This window comes from Salvelinus alpinus, chromosome 10 (genome assembly GCF_045679555.1).
Source record: "Salvelinus alpinus chromosome 10, SLU_Salpinus.1, whole genome shotgun sequence".
Lineage (NCBI taxonomy): Eukaryota > Metazoa > Chordata > Actinopteri > Salmoniformes > Salmonidae > Salvelinus > Salvelinus alpinus.
This window is the reverse complement of record NC_092095.1, coordinates 14,334,179-14,347,004: the sequence shown is the minus strand read 5'-3', so window position 1 is coordinate 14,347,004 and position 12,826 is coordinate 14,334,179. Positions and strand designations below refer to the sequence as shown.

General features: G+C 42.2%; 1 protein-coding gene and 1 long non-coding RNA gene across 4 annotated transcripts; one reads left to right on the top strand and one right to left on the bottom strand.

The window, feature by feature from the left end:
* Positions 1 to 1,025: 1,025 nt before the first annotated feature.
* LOC139531529 (uncharacterized) lies at positions 1,026 to 2,269 on the bottom strand. The gene is made up of 2 exons (XR_011666378.1): positions 2,130 to 2,269; positions 1,026 to 1,811 (listed from the first exon to the last, which is right to left on the bottom strand). It is a non-coding gene; the product is annotated as an uncharacterized lncRNA (long non-coding RNA).
* Positions 1,768 to 9,717, top strand: LOC139531528 (DNA polymerase alpha catalytic subunit-like). Of its 3 annotated transcripts, none has more exons than XR_011666377.1 (5): positions 1,768 to 2,474; positions 3,827 to 3,990; positions 4,130 to 4,190; positions 4,434 to 4,462; positions 4,859 to 9,717. XR_011666377.1 is itself a non-coding variant. In XM_071328039.1 (5 exons), exons 1-5 carry the CDS (start codon positions 2,406 to 2,408, stop codon positions 6,184 to 6,186), a joined length of 396 nt encoding a protein of 131 aa, XP_071184140.1. In that variant the 5' UTR covers positions 1,768 to 2,405; the 3' UTR covers positions 6,187 to 9,717. The 3 variants fall into 3 exon arrangements, 2 of the variants coding, with proteins under 2 accessions (XP_071184140.1, XP_071184141.1); XM_071328039.1 differs by having other exon boundaries at positions 3,934 to 3,990; positions 6,007 to 9,717; XM_071328040.1 differs by having other exon boundaries at positions 3,934 to 3,990.
* The last annotated feature ends 3,109 nt before the right edge of the window (positions 9,718 to 12,826 follow it).

Sequence of the window (12,826 nt, the reverse complement as noted above, 5' to 3'; positions counted from 1 at the left end):
ACCATTTTATTTTTGGATGGCCAGGGGCACACCAACACTCAGACATAATTTACAAACGAAGCACATGTGTTTAGTGAGTCTGCCAGATCAGAGGCAGTAGGGATTACCAGGGATGTTCTGTGTTTAGTGAGTCTGCCAGATCAGAGGCAGTAAAGATGACCAGGGATGTCGTCTTAATAGGTGCATGAATAGGTCCTTTTCCTGTCCTGCTAAGCATTCAAAATGTAACGAGTACTTTTGGGTGTCAGGCAAAATGTATAGAGTAAAAAGTACATTATTTTCATTAGGAATGTAGTGAAGTAAAAGTAAAAGTAGTCAAAAATATAAATAGTAAAGTAAAATACAGATACTCCAAAAAACGACTAAAGTAGTACTTTAAAATATTTTTACTTGAGTACTTTACACCACTGGCTATATGCCTAGGCCTATCACACGTTGACAACGTTGTCTGTGTTAATTCCTTCAATAATCCAAAAACAAGAACAAAGCTGAACAGTAGACCTGCACTTGCATGGGCTACAATGGATCTTTTGTAGGACTGATGTTTGAACGCATTGTAGAACCACAGTGCCAATATGCGTCTGCGTGTCCCACAAGCCCGAGCGCGCTTTCATCCTCCAAATCTGGGACAGGGGAATCTTTTGTGCGCGCACAGAGTCCCGCCAGGGTCACCATGGAAACAAGCTTCATTGCGATAAAAAGGCGACACTTTCTGCTGTCAAAGCATCTGTAAATAGGCCTCGCCTCTCTTCAGAGAAATGTTCCCTAACTTGTCAAAAGAGGTGGGAGATACGAGTGAGTGAGTGAGACAGAGACAGAGAGCGAGACACAAGACTGTATATATACATAATATTAAATTTGTAATGTCTTTATTATTTTTGAAACTTCTGTATGTGTAATGTTTACTGTTAATTTTTATTGTTTATTTCACTATTGTATATTATCTACCTCACTTGCTTTGCCAATGTTAACATATGTTTCCCATGCCAATAAAGCCCCTTGAATTTAATTGAGAGAGAGAGAGAGAGAGAGAGAGGATGGTGTGTTTATTGGCACCATGTGGCCGAGAGCACGAGTGTTCTTGATGATGAAACAAGCAAGCAATAAACAAACTTTAACTCACCATCACCAACCTTCCTTACAGTCCAGACCCCCAGACTAATAAAGTGATGAATACATTGTAAATTGCATTCAAGGTTAACTAGGTTGTAACCTAGTGTAGGCCTACAGTACTAGCCTACATCGACGATGAAACAACATTGCCATCAAGCGGACATTGGACCACACACATTGTTATACCAAGCGCCAGGCCAAAGATTATATATTGAAAAGAGACCGCTTAAACAATGGAAATACATGTTCTCAAAGATGGAAGCCAGACGGGAGAGGCGAGACAAGATGGGATCACTCTAGCCAATGAGAGGGCAGATATGCGTGTGAACAACAGGCAGAACTCCGATTTAAAGTCCTATTGTTTTTAATTGCCAAAATGCCAGGTGAGTCCACTTATATCAGTGCATTCTTAACAACCTAACCATTACGGAACTTCTATTCGATCAAATAAACATCACGTAGCAATTACATTTTTTGTTGACCAAATTATACACTCTCATTGTCCTCCATACAACTCTTCAATTAGTGGTTTTATTTTCGTGGACAGATTTCGAGCGGAGTAAATCCTCTCGCTTTGCCTCTTCCTCTCTGGACTAGCTTCGAAAACACCAGCGATTGGCTGCTTTCATGCTGCGTCATTTCCTGGAAATGACTTTCACCGGGAAGAATATTTGGCGCGGAAACTTCTGTTTGTTGAGCTGTGTACCAAGAGAGAGATGAAGGTTGTCAATAAATAGCAATGGCTCCGGCTTCTAACACAGAGAAGGACAATCCAGGCGGTAGTGAGTCTGAACGGAAAGTTACTGTAAACAAACAAGCATGTTAGCGAGCTAGACAAGAGTGAACACGCAAATACGGCTTAGCCAGCAAGCGCATGCTGTCAGCTAACGTTACAGTAGCTCTCACTAACAACAAAGAAACTATTAGCCAGTTAACGTTAGCTAGCTTTTCCAGAATTACTAGATTTAGTTACATTACATTTACACTAAATGTTCGTAATATGAATTATTACCCACCGTTAGCTGGCTAGCTACTCTGTGATGTTGACATTTTAGGAAGTGGTCTGTCGCTAGCTACTTTTAACAACGCGGGTGTATTTACATACATTAGCGTTGCTTCTATTGTAATTGGGCTACACCGAAACAGGAAGTCAGAAGTTCCATTTCCATTTTTTTTAAGCCCTCGATTTTCATTGAGTTGTCGCCAACCATTTTCTCTAAGGCATCGCAACTTGCATTGATGAGTGGCGATAACAAAATTATTCGCAGTGGCATCTGGGCCCAGTTCCAGACATGCCTTTCTTGGAAGCTGGAGGTTTGCTTGGGGTTATAGGCAAAGAAGGAAAATCCTCGTCTGACACGGTAAGTGTCATAGAGTCTGTCAGACCAGTATAGTTGTGCAGTTGTCAATCAAAGCATTTGCCTCCTGGGTAACGACATTGGATGATGCCTGAGCATTGCTAGCCAGCCATAAGATTTCTCTTTCTGTCAGCGCGCTGTGACATTTTAGAAAATATAATCTTAAACCATCAATAACCTGGTGTTTTTAGCAAGCAAAGTATTAGTTTCGTAGTCCAAAATAATACACTTTTCACTATCTTTCAAAAGTTGGTATGCAGAGCTCGGTAGGAAGCGGGCGTTCAAGCTGCCATCTTGGAGCCTCCCCAAGTTCCTTTTCAACTTACTGTGCCAGTGGGCATGCCGGTTGGTCATTATGACAGGGTGAATTTGAGACAATATCTAAAGAAATGTATTATTAAACACTTTCCAAACTTCCTCTGCTTACAACAGACCCACGTTTGGAAAGTCTTTAATATACTGAACAAAAATATAAACGCAATGATTTTACTGAGTTACAGTTCATATAGGAAATCAGTTAATTGAAATAAATTAATTAGGCCCTAATCTGGATTTCACATGACTGGACAGGGGCGTGTGTCTGGGAGGGCATAGGCCCAACCACTTGGGAGCAAGGCCCATCCATTGGGGATCCAGGCCCAGCCAATTAGAATTTGTTTTTCCCCACAAAAGGGCTTTATTATGGACAGAAATACTCCTCGGTTTCATCAGCTGTCCGAGTGGCTGGTCTCAGACGATCCTGCAGGTGAAGAAGTCTGATGTGGAGGTCCTGGGCTGGTGGTTACACATGGCTGCGGTTGTAAGGCCGGTTGGATGTACTGCCATATTCTCTAAAATGACATTGGTGGTGGCTTATGGTAGAGAAATTAACATTAAATTCTTGCAACAGCTCTGGTGGACATTCCTGCAGTCAGCATGCCAATTGCACGCTCCCTCAACTTGAGACATCTGTGGCATTGTGTTGTTTGACAAAACTGCACATTTTGGAGTGGCCTTGTATTGTCCCTAGCACAAGGTGCACCTGTGTAATGATCAGGCTGTTTAATCAACTTCTTGTTATGCCACACCTGTCAGGTGGATGGATTGTCTTGGCAAAGTAGAAATGCTAACTAACAGGTATGTAAACAGATTTCTGCACAAAGTTGGAGAGAGAGAAGGTTTTTGTGAGTATTGAACATTTCTGGGATCTTTTTATTTCAGCTCATGAAACATGGGACCAACACTTTACATGTTGCGTTTTATATTTTTGTTCAGTATAATATGTTACTTTAGATATTGTCTCAAATTCTCCCGTCATAATGATCAACGGATTGTTTTATTTATTTTCATTTTATTTAACTTCTGGCTTCCCACAGACTGTTCTTGTGCAACCCAATACAATAGGAAGTAACGCTAGTGTATGTAAATACACCCGCGTTGCTAAAAGCAGATAGTCACTTGCCTGCCCTGAACGTGCTTTCAGGGGATGACTGTGGTCTGGCAGCTCAAGAGAGCCAAGGGAGAGAAGGTCAAATACGAGGTGAGAGTCGTGTGTGTTCGTTGTCCAAGCCCTGTTCTGACAGGAGTGTTAACAGTTTTGCCCCTTTTTAATCTGTGTTTAGTGAACAAGTTGTCTAGTGTGTGTTATAGCCTTGTTTTGATGTGTGTGCTGTGTCTAGGTGGCGGATTTGACCAGTGTGTATGACGAGGCGGACGAGGAACTCTCGGATGGTGAGAGAGGTCTAACGGATGTGAAATGGCTAGCTAGTTAGCGGTGGTGCGAGCTAGCAGCCTTTCAGTCGGTTACGTCACTTGCTCTGAAACCTAGAAGTAGTGGTTCCCCTTGCTCTGCAAGGGCCGCGGCTTTTGTGGAGCGATGGGTAACGATGCTTCGTGGGTGTCAGTTGTTGATGTTTACAGAGGGTCCCTGGTTCGCGCCCGGGTCGGGGCGAGGGGACGGACTAAAGTTAAACTGTTACAGAGGCAGGACGATGACTGGATCATTGATGATGGTGAGTAAAACACCTCCAGACCCTTTCTGCTTATCAGTCACACACTCAGTCAGTTATCCAGCCAGCCAGACAGACTTGATCCGTGAGACACATTTTACAGAAGTACCGAAAGTAACACATTCTAGTACCAAATCGTTTTTCATGTTCTACTATCGAAAATGTATAAACGTTTCGGTATACCGTGCTACACTACCGTAGAACAGCCGTTCTTAAAGTATGGGTCGGTCGCGGACATGTTAACGGTGGGTTGTGACGTGTCAGAGGAAATTATTTCATTAATTACTGAAATTGATTTGGCCAAGTGCATCTGCGCTCTCTGCTCAGTTTGGCAGCTGCGCGAGTGTGAGAGGGAGATGCCTGTGTGCTTCGTGGTTTACCAGATCTTTTTTTCTGCAGTTTTCTTGAAGATCACTCCGCGACACAGACAATGCAGCGCTGTGGTTCAGCAGAAGATGATGCTCTGTGGTTCAGCAGAAGATGATGCGCTGTGGTTCAGCAGAAGATGATGCGCTGTGGTTCAGCAGAAGATGATGCTCTGTGGTTCAGCAGAAGATGATGCGCTGTGGTTCAGCAGAAGATGATGCGCTGTGGTTCAGCAGAAGATGATGCGCTGCGGTTCAGCAGAAGATGATGCGCTGCGGTTCAGCAGAAGATGATGCGCTGCGGTTCAGCAGAAGATGATGCGCTGTGGTTCAGCAGAAGATGATGCGCTGTGGTTCAGCAGAAGATGATGCGTTGTGGTTCAGCAGAAGATGCAGCGCTGTGGTTCAGCAGAAGATGATGCGCTGTCTGCCGCTGACTTGTCATTCCCACTCGCCATCACTCACTGCTGTCATCAAATGGACTCATGCTAGCAACAAGTTCTGACTGAGCTCAATCGTCATGAAACACCAATACACCAATCCGACCTTGCAGGAAGCGGTCTCCTGCCTGACTGAGAAAGCAGTAGATGTTCTGGTCCAGTTTGGCACCACATACCTATGCGAGTCAGGGTTCTCAACTCTGACGTACTTAAAAAACAAGTACAGAAGAAGTTTAAGGCTGAGCATGACCTCCGTGTTGTATTGTCTAAATCAGAGCCCAGAATATAGACATGCTTGTTGGTCTACATCTGTGTGATGTGATCAATCTGTTTATTCCAGTTTAGAATAAATTATTTATTGTATTTTAGCAGCAACAGGTCCAACCTAGACAGATCTGTAAGAGTGTTTTTAATGGGGGAAAATAAACATTAATATATATTTATATGGATATTTCATCTTGTTTTTGTCTATATTGCATTTGTTTTATGCATAAGGGCAATGAAATGTACCGATATTTATGTATAGTTGCATATTTTCCTACGCTTGCGTCCCAGGAAAACACACAATTTCTAATTTGGGTCCCATTCTGAGAAGGTTTAAGAACCCCTGCCGTAGACCATTAGAGCCAACCAAGTCAGTTCCTAAACTGATATGTGGCTGAAAACGTCAGTTAAGATGTGTATTGAGTCGGTGTTACGTTCTCCAGTTTCTGTGTTGTGGTTTTGTATGTGTGTGTTTCAGGATGGCTTCCTGAAATTCCCCCAAGCAGCTGATTGGTCGGTCTCATTGCTAATTGGTGCTGACCCCGCCCTCTCGTCAGGATACAGCTGTATCCCATTAGACTCCTTCTCCAGCTATATAGCCAGTGTTCTGTTGCTCAGAAGAGAAATGATGAGTGTGTCCTGTGTTGGTTGTTGTTGAGAGAGAGAGAGAGAGAGATTGACCCCTCCATTAGTGCATTCACTGTCAGACCACAGACACCCTTGTCAGATCACAGTCAGATCAACGTGTTTTTGAAGAAATTAACCGGCAATATTCATAAAAAAAAACTGCCCAATAAACTACAACATAAACCAATTGTACAGATGGGCTCCAAACAGTGCAGATAGATTCATTGAAACATTGAACTCAAATGAAATGATGAACTATATACAGTTTTTCAATAACTCACAATACCAAAACAATAAAGATGGTGTCAATTCGGCTACTCTAAACATCAACTGCATATTCCAAAAAGCAGCATCGAAAGCAAATTTGAGAAATCCAAAGAAATGCAACATCAGAAACAAAAAACAAAATGTTTCTGACAAATGGTTTGATAATGAATGTAAAACAATTAGAAAACGCCTAAGACAAAAGTCAAACAAAAAACATAAGCAGCAAAACAACCCAGAGCTACGATATGAATACTTTGAAACTCTGAAACAGTATAAACATACACTGAAACGCAAGAAACTGAATTATACCAACAAGACACTTGATGAAATTGAAAACGCAATTGACCAAAATCAGTTCTGGGACATGTGGAACAATTTAAGCACAACAAAGCCACAAGAATTAGCCATACAAGATGTAGGAATTTGGAAAACTTATTTTGATAATCTATACAAAAACATCCCACAAAAAGAACATCCTTGAATCAGTCATTAAAAACAACCAAAATCCATTAGATTACCCAATAACCCAACAAGAACTAAATGAAAAGCTAAAATCTATTAAATCAAAGAAGACTTGTGGTCTAGACAACATCAGAAATGAAATGCTGAAAAACAGCACACCTGAGTTGCAAAATGCTGTGCTTAAATTGTTCAACATGGTTTTAACTTCTGGCTGCTTCCCTGATGTCTGGAACCAAGGGCTCATCTCCCCTATCCACAAAAGTGGAGACAAATCAGACCCCAATAATTACAGGGGAATTTGTGTAAACAGTAACTTACTTGGGAAAGGTTTTCTGTAGCATTTTGAATTCAAGAATTCAAACCTTTCTTCAAGAAAAAAATGTAATAACTAAATGTCAAATTGGCTTTCTCCCTAACCATCGCACTACTGACCATATATACACCTTACACACACTAATTAATAAACACGTCCACCAAAAAAAAGAGGGCAAAATCTTTGCTTGCTTTATTGACTTTAAAAAAGCATTAGATTCTATTTGGCACGAAGGGCTATTCTACAAAATTCTCCAAAGTGGGCTTGGTGGTAAGGTGTATGACTTAATAAAATGTATGTACACAGAAAACAAGTGTGCAATAAAAATCAAAAACCAAAGAACAGAATTCTTTTCACAATGTCAAGGTGTGAGACAAGGCTGTAGTTTGAGTCCAAATCTTTTCAACATTTATATCAATGAATTAGCAGACATGTTGGACAATTCTCCAGCCCCAGGACTCACACTATTTGACACAGAGGTGAAATACCTGCTATATGCTGATGACTTGGTACTTCTATCACCAACCAAAGAAGGTCTTCAACAGAACATTAATATTCTAGAGCAATATTGCCATAATTGGGCTCTGGCAGTAAATTTCCCAAAAACTAAAATCATGATTTTCCAAAAACAAAACAGATGTCAGAAACACAAATATAAATTCACCCTGAACAACACCATCATTGAACACACAAAAAATTACACCTACCTTGGTCTGACCATATCTGCATCGGGAAACTTTAATAGGGCAGTGAATGCACTCAAAGAAAAAGCCCGCAGAGCATTGTATGCAATAAAAATGAAATTATTCAAAATCAACATCCCAATTAGAATTTGGACCAAAATATTTGACAGTGTAATCCTACCAATAGCTCTTTACGGAAGTGAGGTTCGGGGGCCACTCAATAAACTGGACTTTAAAATGTGGGACAAACATCCAATTGAAGCCCTACATGCATAATTCTGTCTGAAAATCCTACAAGTCCAGAGAAATACACCAACTAATGCATGTAGGGCAGAATTGGGCCGCTTTCCAGTAATAATGAAAATACAGAAAAGATCATTAACATTTTGGCTACATCTAAATTCAAGTCCAAATTCGAGTCTGCAATTTAAAGCACTTCAAACCCAAGAGCTGAGCCCAGAAACGAGCCCTCTCAGTCAGCTGGTGTTGGACCTCACCAACCAAGCTGACACCAGCACTGCTTCAAAAGAAAGAATTCCAATAAACAAAATCATGAACCAATCAAAGGACTCATATATACAACATTGGAAAAACGAAACAAAATCCCAAAGCCGACTAAATTGCTATCTGACCCTAAACAGAGAATATGAATTGGCTGAATATCTCTACTCTGTCAGAGATACGAAGCAGAGACAGACCCTTACCAAGTACAGGCTGAGTGACCACCGATTGGCAATAGAAACCGGCAGACATAAAAAGACATGGCTACCCAAAGAGGAGCCTGTATGTGGTCACTGCACGACAGGGGAGGTAGAAACAGAGATGCACTTTCTCCTTTACTGTGATAAATATTCCTCACCAAGAGATTCATTATTCACAGAAATGTCTACATTTATTCAAAATTTTAACTTATTAAACCCAGAGGAAAAACAAAATACTCATGGGCGAAGGAGCAATGGCTCCTCTTGCAGCCAAATATGTATTTGCCTGCCATAGCCTGAGAGACACTGAATAATAACATCTGCATAGTAAGCAGTAACTTACTTATTATGACTGTTATTGTTATTACTGTTATTGTTATTACTATTATTATTGTTGTTTATCATTCCAAGTAGTAATGGTATGGGTGGTAATGGTAATGATAGCAGTTTAATGATGGTGGTGGTGGTAGTAGTGGTAATGATGATAGTACTTGTAGTACCGATGTAATGGTGAAGATGACCGTTATTTAGTTATAAGTTAGTTATAGTTTCATTTTTTTATTACATTACATTCGATTATTGACTGTTACCATTTTATTGTTACTATTTTTATATTTCATTTTGTATTATTATTTACTGCCATTCTATATTATTATTTGTCATTGTTTATAATTTTATTTCAATGTATATTGTATACATTGTTGCTTTGGCAATATTGACACAATGTTTTTCATGCCAATAAAGCAGCTTGAATTTGAATTTGAGAGAGAGAGAGAGAGAGAGCTAACTAATTAGTATGTCCTGTGTGTGAAAGTAGGATGCAGTGTTTTGATTATTGACATTGTTTGTGTTATTCTGTTTTTGTTCCCAGGGGGGAAGGGGAAGGCACCTTGGGAGTGCTTAGGCAAGAGGCCCGCGGGCATACATATACTCTGTCTATGCACACTAGTTAAGACCTGGGCGGACCATCCCCTGTATTTTGGTTAGCGCACCAGGTGGTGCTAGTTAGGTAAGTAGAGGGTAGGCAGGTAAGGTAGGAGAGGGGGCTTTGATATTTACTTTCTTTGCTTTGGTTCCGTCCAGCCCCATTTTCCCCAAAATTACCGCATGACGGAATAAATTCCTTGTAAACGGTACCACTCTCTCTGCCTTTGTCATCCTTACTCGCACCTACAGTCCCATACCTCGTTCACTCCACGGGGAGTTGAGTTGTAGCAGGGTGTTGCGTTCCCTCTTCCTAGAGGTGTGCGTAACAGTCGGCCAAGGCCCACGTGTGTCGGTGAAGAACATCGAGAGGACCATGTACTTCCTGCCCCGCGAACACCTGAGTTTCCTGACACATGATCATCTACTTCAAAATGGCCAACTTTTTATGGCATTTTACACTATTGAGATTCAGCTATTAACTGTAACCCAAACCAGCCCAGTTGAACGTATTAAGGAAAGGTTACCAGTTAACGCTCTACTGATTTGTTTTTTTTATTTTTTTTTGTTGATGGGTCTTAGACACATGCAGCTTTCCGATTCTGTTCCCTTCACCCAGAAGTGTGCACTTGTTCACTCTCCCTAATGCGTTGACAAGCATCACATTTTATTGGTCACATACACATGGTTAGCACATGTTAATGTGAGTGTAGCGAAATGCTTGTGCTTCTAGTTCCGACCTTGCAGTAATATCTAACAATTTCACAACTACCTTAACTACAAGTGTAAAGGAATGAATAAGTACATATAAATAAATGGATGAGCGATGGCCAATCGGCATAAGCAAGATGCAGTAGAGTGTATAGAGTACAGCATATACAAGATGCAGTAGATGGTATAGAGTACAGCATATACATCTGAGATGAGTAATGTAAACATTATATGAAGTGGCATTGTTTAAAGTGACTAGTGATATATTTATTACATCAAATTTTTTATTATTAAAGTGCCACCGTGCCTGGTCACAGGCTGGCAGCTGGCTTCTCTCTGAAACCACACCTCCATCTGAAGGTGAGGCTTTATCCACCGTACCTGGTCACAGGCTGGCAGCTGGCTTCTCTCTGAAACCACACCTCTATCTGAAGGTGAGGCTTTATCCACCGTACCTGGTCACAGGCTGGCAGCTGGCTTCTCTCTGAAACCACACCTCTATCTGAAGGTGAGGCTTTATCCACCGTACCTGGTCACAGGCTGGCAGCTGGCTTCTCTCTGAAACCACACCTCCATCTAAAGGTGAGGCTTTATCCACCATGCCTGGTGGCAGCTGGCTTCTCTCTGAAACCACACCTCTATCTGAAGGTGAGGCTTTATCCACCGTGTCTGGTCACAGCTGGCTTCAATCTGAAACCACACCTCTATCTGAAGGTGAGGCTTTATCCACCGTGCCTGGTCACAGCTGGCTTCTCTCTGAAACCACACCTCTATCTGAAGGTGAGGCTTTATCCACCATGCCTGGTGGCAGCTGGCTTCTCTCTGAAACCACACCTCCATCTGAAGGTGAGGCTTTATCCATCGTGCCTGGTCACAGCTGGCTTCTCTCTGAAACCACACCTCCATCTGAAGGTGAGGCTTTATCCACCGTGCCTGGTCACAGGCTGGCAGCTGGCTTCTCTCTGAAACCACACCTCTATCTGAAGGTGAGGCTTTATCCACCATGCCTGGTGGCAGCTGGCTTCTCTCTGAAACCACACCTCCATCTGAAGGTGAGGCTTTATCCACCGTGCCTGGTCACAGCTGGCTTCTCTCTGAAACCACACCTCCATCTGAAGGTGAGGCTTTATCCACCGTGCCTGGTCACAGCTGGCTTCTCTCTGAAAACACACCTCTATCTGAAGGTGACGCTTTATTCTTTGGAACCACACAATTACCAAGTGGACATTAGGCCTCTTCACGCAATAGAGGAAATCAACAAGATCCACAAGTATTCTTTCACAATAGCTGGTCTTATGTTATCTGTAGTTTTGAGCTGCACTGTCTGTAAAGGCACAAGTATCCTATTTTTCGAAAATCGTCAGTCCACATGTCAAGTGTAATTGCGCCCTTGTATTTACCCAAGTTCTCTCTCTCAACTGCGGGACCGACCGCGGTTTTCATTTTTGCCCGATGCGGGACTTTAGTGTGATAGTAGAGAGACTGACTGAAACATTCACACCTCCATTAATTTACCAAAGGATAGTCTAATAACTCGACTAGGTGTGAAAAATCCCTAAATTTGTGTCACAGTTTAGACTACTGATAGATGCTGCGGTCAGTCATTTGAGTACTATTGTAAAGTGTAGCCAAATGGTCAAAAAAGGGCAGACTTGCAATGTATTTGAGGCCTAAAGTTTTACATTTCTTTTTTTTTTTTTTTTTTTTTATCCCCTTTTCTCCCCAATTTTCGTGGTATCCAATCGCTAGTAATTACTATCTTGTCTCATCGCTACAACTCCCGTACGGGCTCGGGAGAGACGAAGGTCGAAAGTCATGCGTCCTCCGAAGCACAACCCAACCTAGCCGCACTGCTTCTTAACACAGCGCGCCTCCAACCCGGAAGCCAGCCGCACCAATGTGTCGGAGGAAACACCGTGCACCCGCCCCCTCGGTTAGCGCGCACTGCGCCCGGCCCGCCACAGGAGTCGCTGGAGCGCGATGAGACAAGGATATCCCTACCGGCCAAACCCTCCCTAACCCGGACGACGCTAAGCCAATTGTGCGTCGCCCCACGGACCTCCCGGTCGCGGCCGGCTGCGACAGAGCCTGGGCGCGAACCCAGACTCTGGTGGCGCAGCATAGCACTGCGATGCAGTGCTCTAGACCACTGCGCCACCCGGGAGGCGCAGTTTTACATTTCTAACTCAATATCACAGACCAGATTTGCCCTAACGAAAAATGCATCAACTCCTGCAAATATATAAATGTATTATAATCCACTTAATTCGTACAAAATTAGCTGTAGCAAGAGGAGAGACTGCATGCTAAAGACAATCAGAAAGAATGTCTTTAACCTGCATTATAATATAACTTATTTTGAAGGAAGAACAGGAATGAGTGATTCACTCAGCCTTATGCTGTTCTTGCTTCTGTGGCCTATTTGAGTGTTTGTTAAATATCCTACTGATTCTGAGATCACCAAGCCTCACTAACCGCAAAATGTCGGGTAAAGCAATTTCACAAATCCGTCTGTTTTTAAACTTTCCTGTGCTGTATTAAAGGCTTTACCATTTTGTTTTCAGTCAAGTGCATTTGTGAATTCAATCCCTTTAGCTGACATGTTGCTGT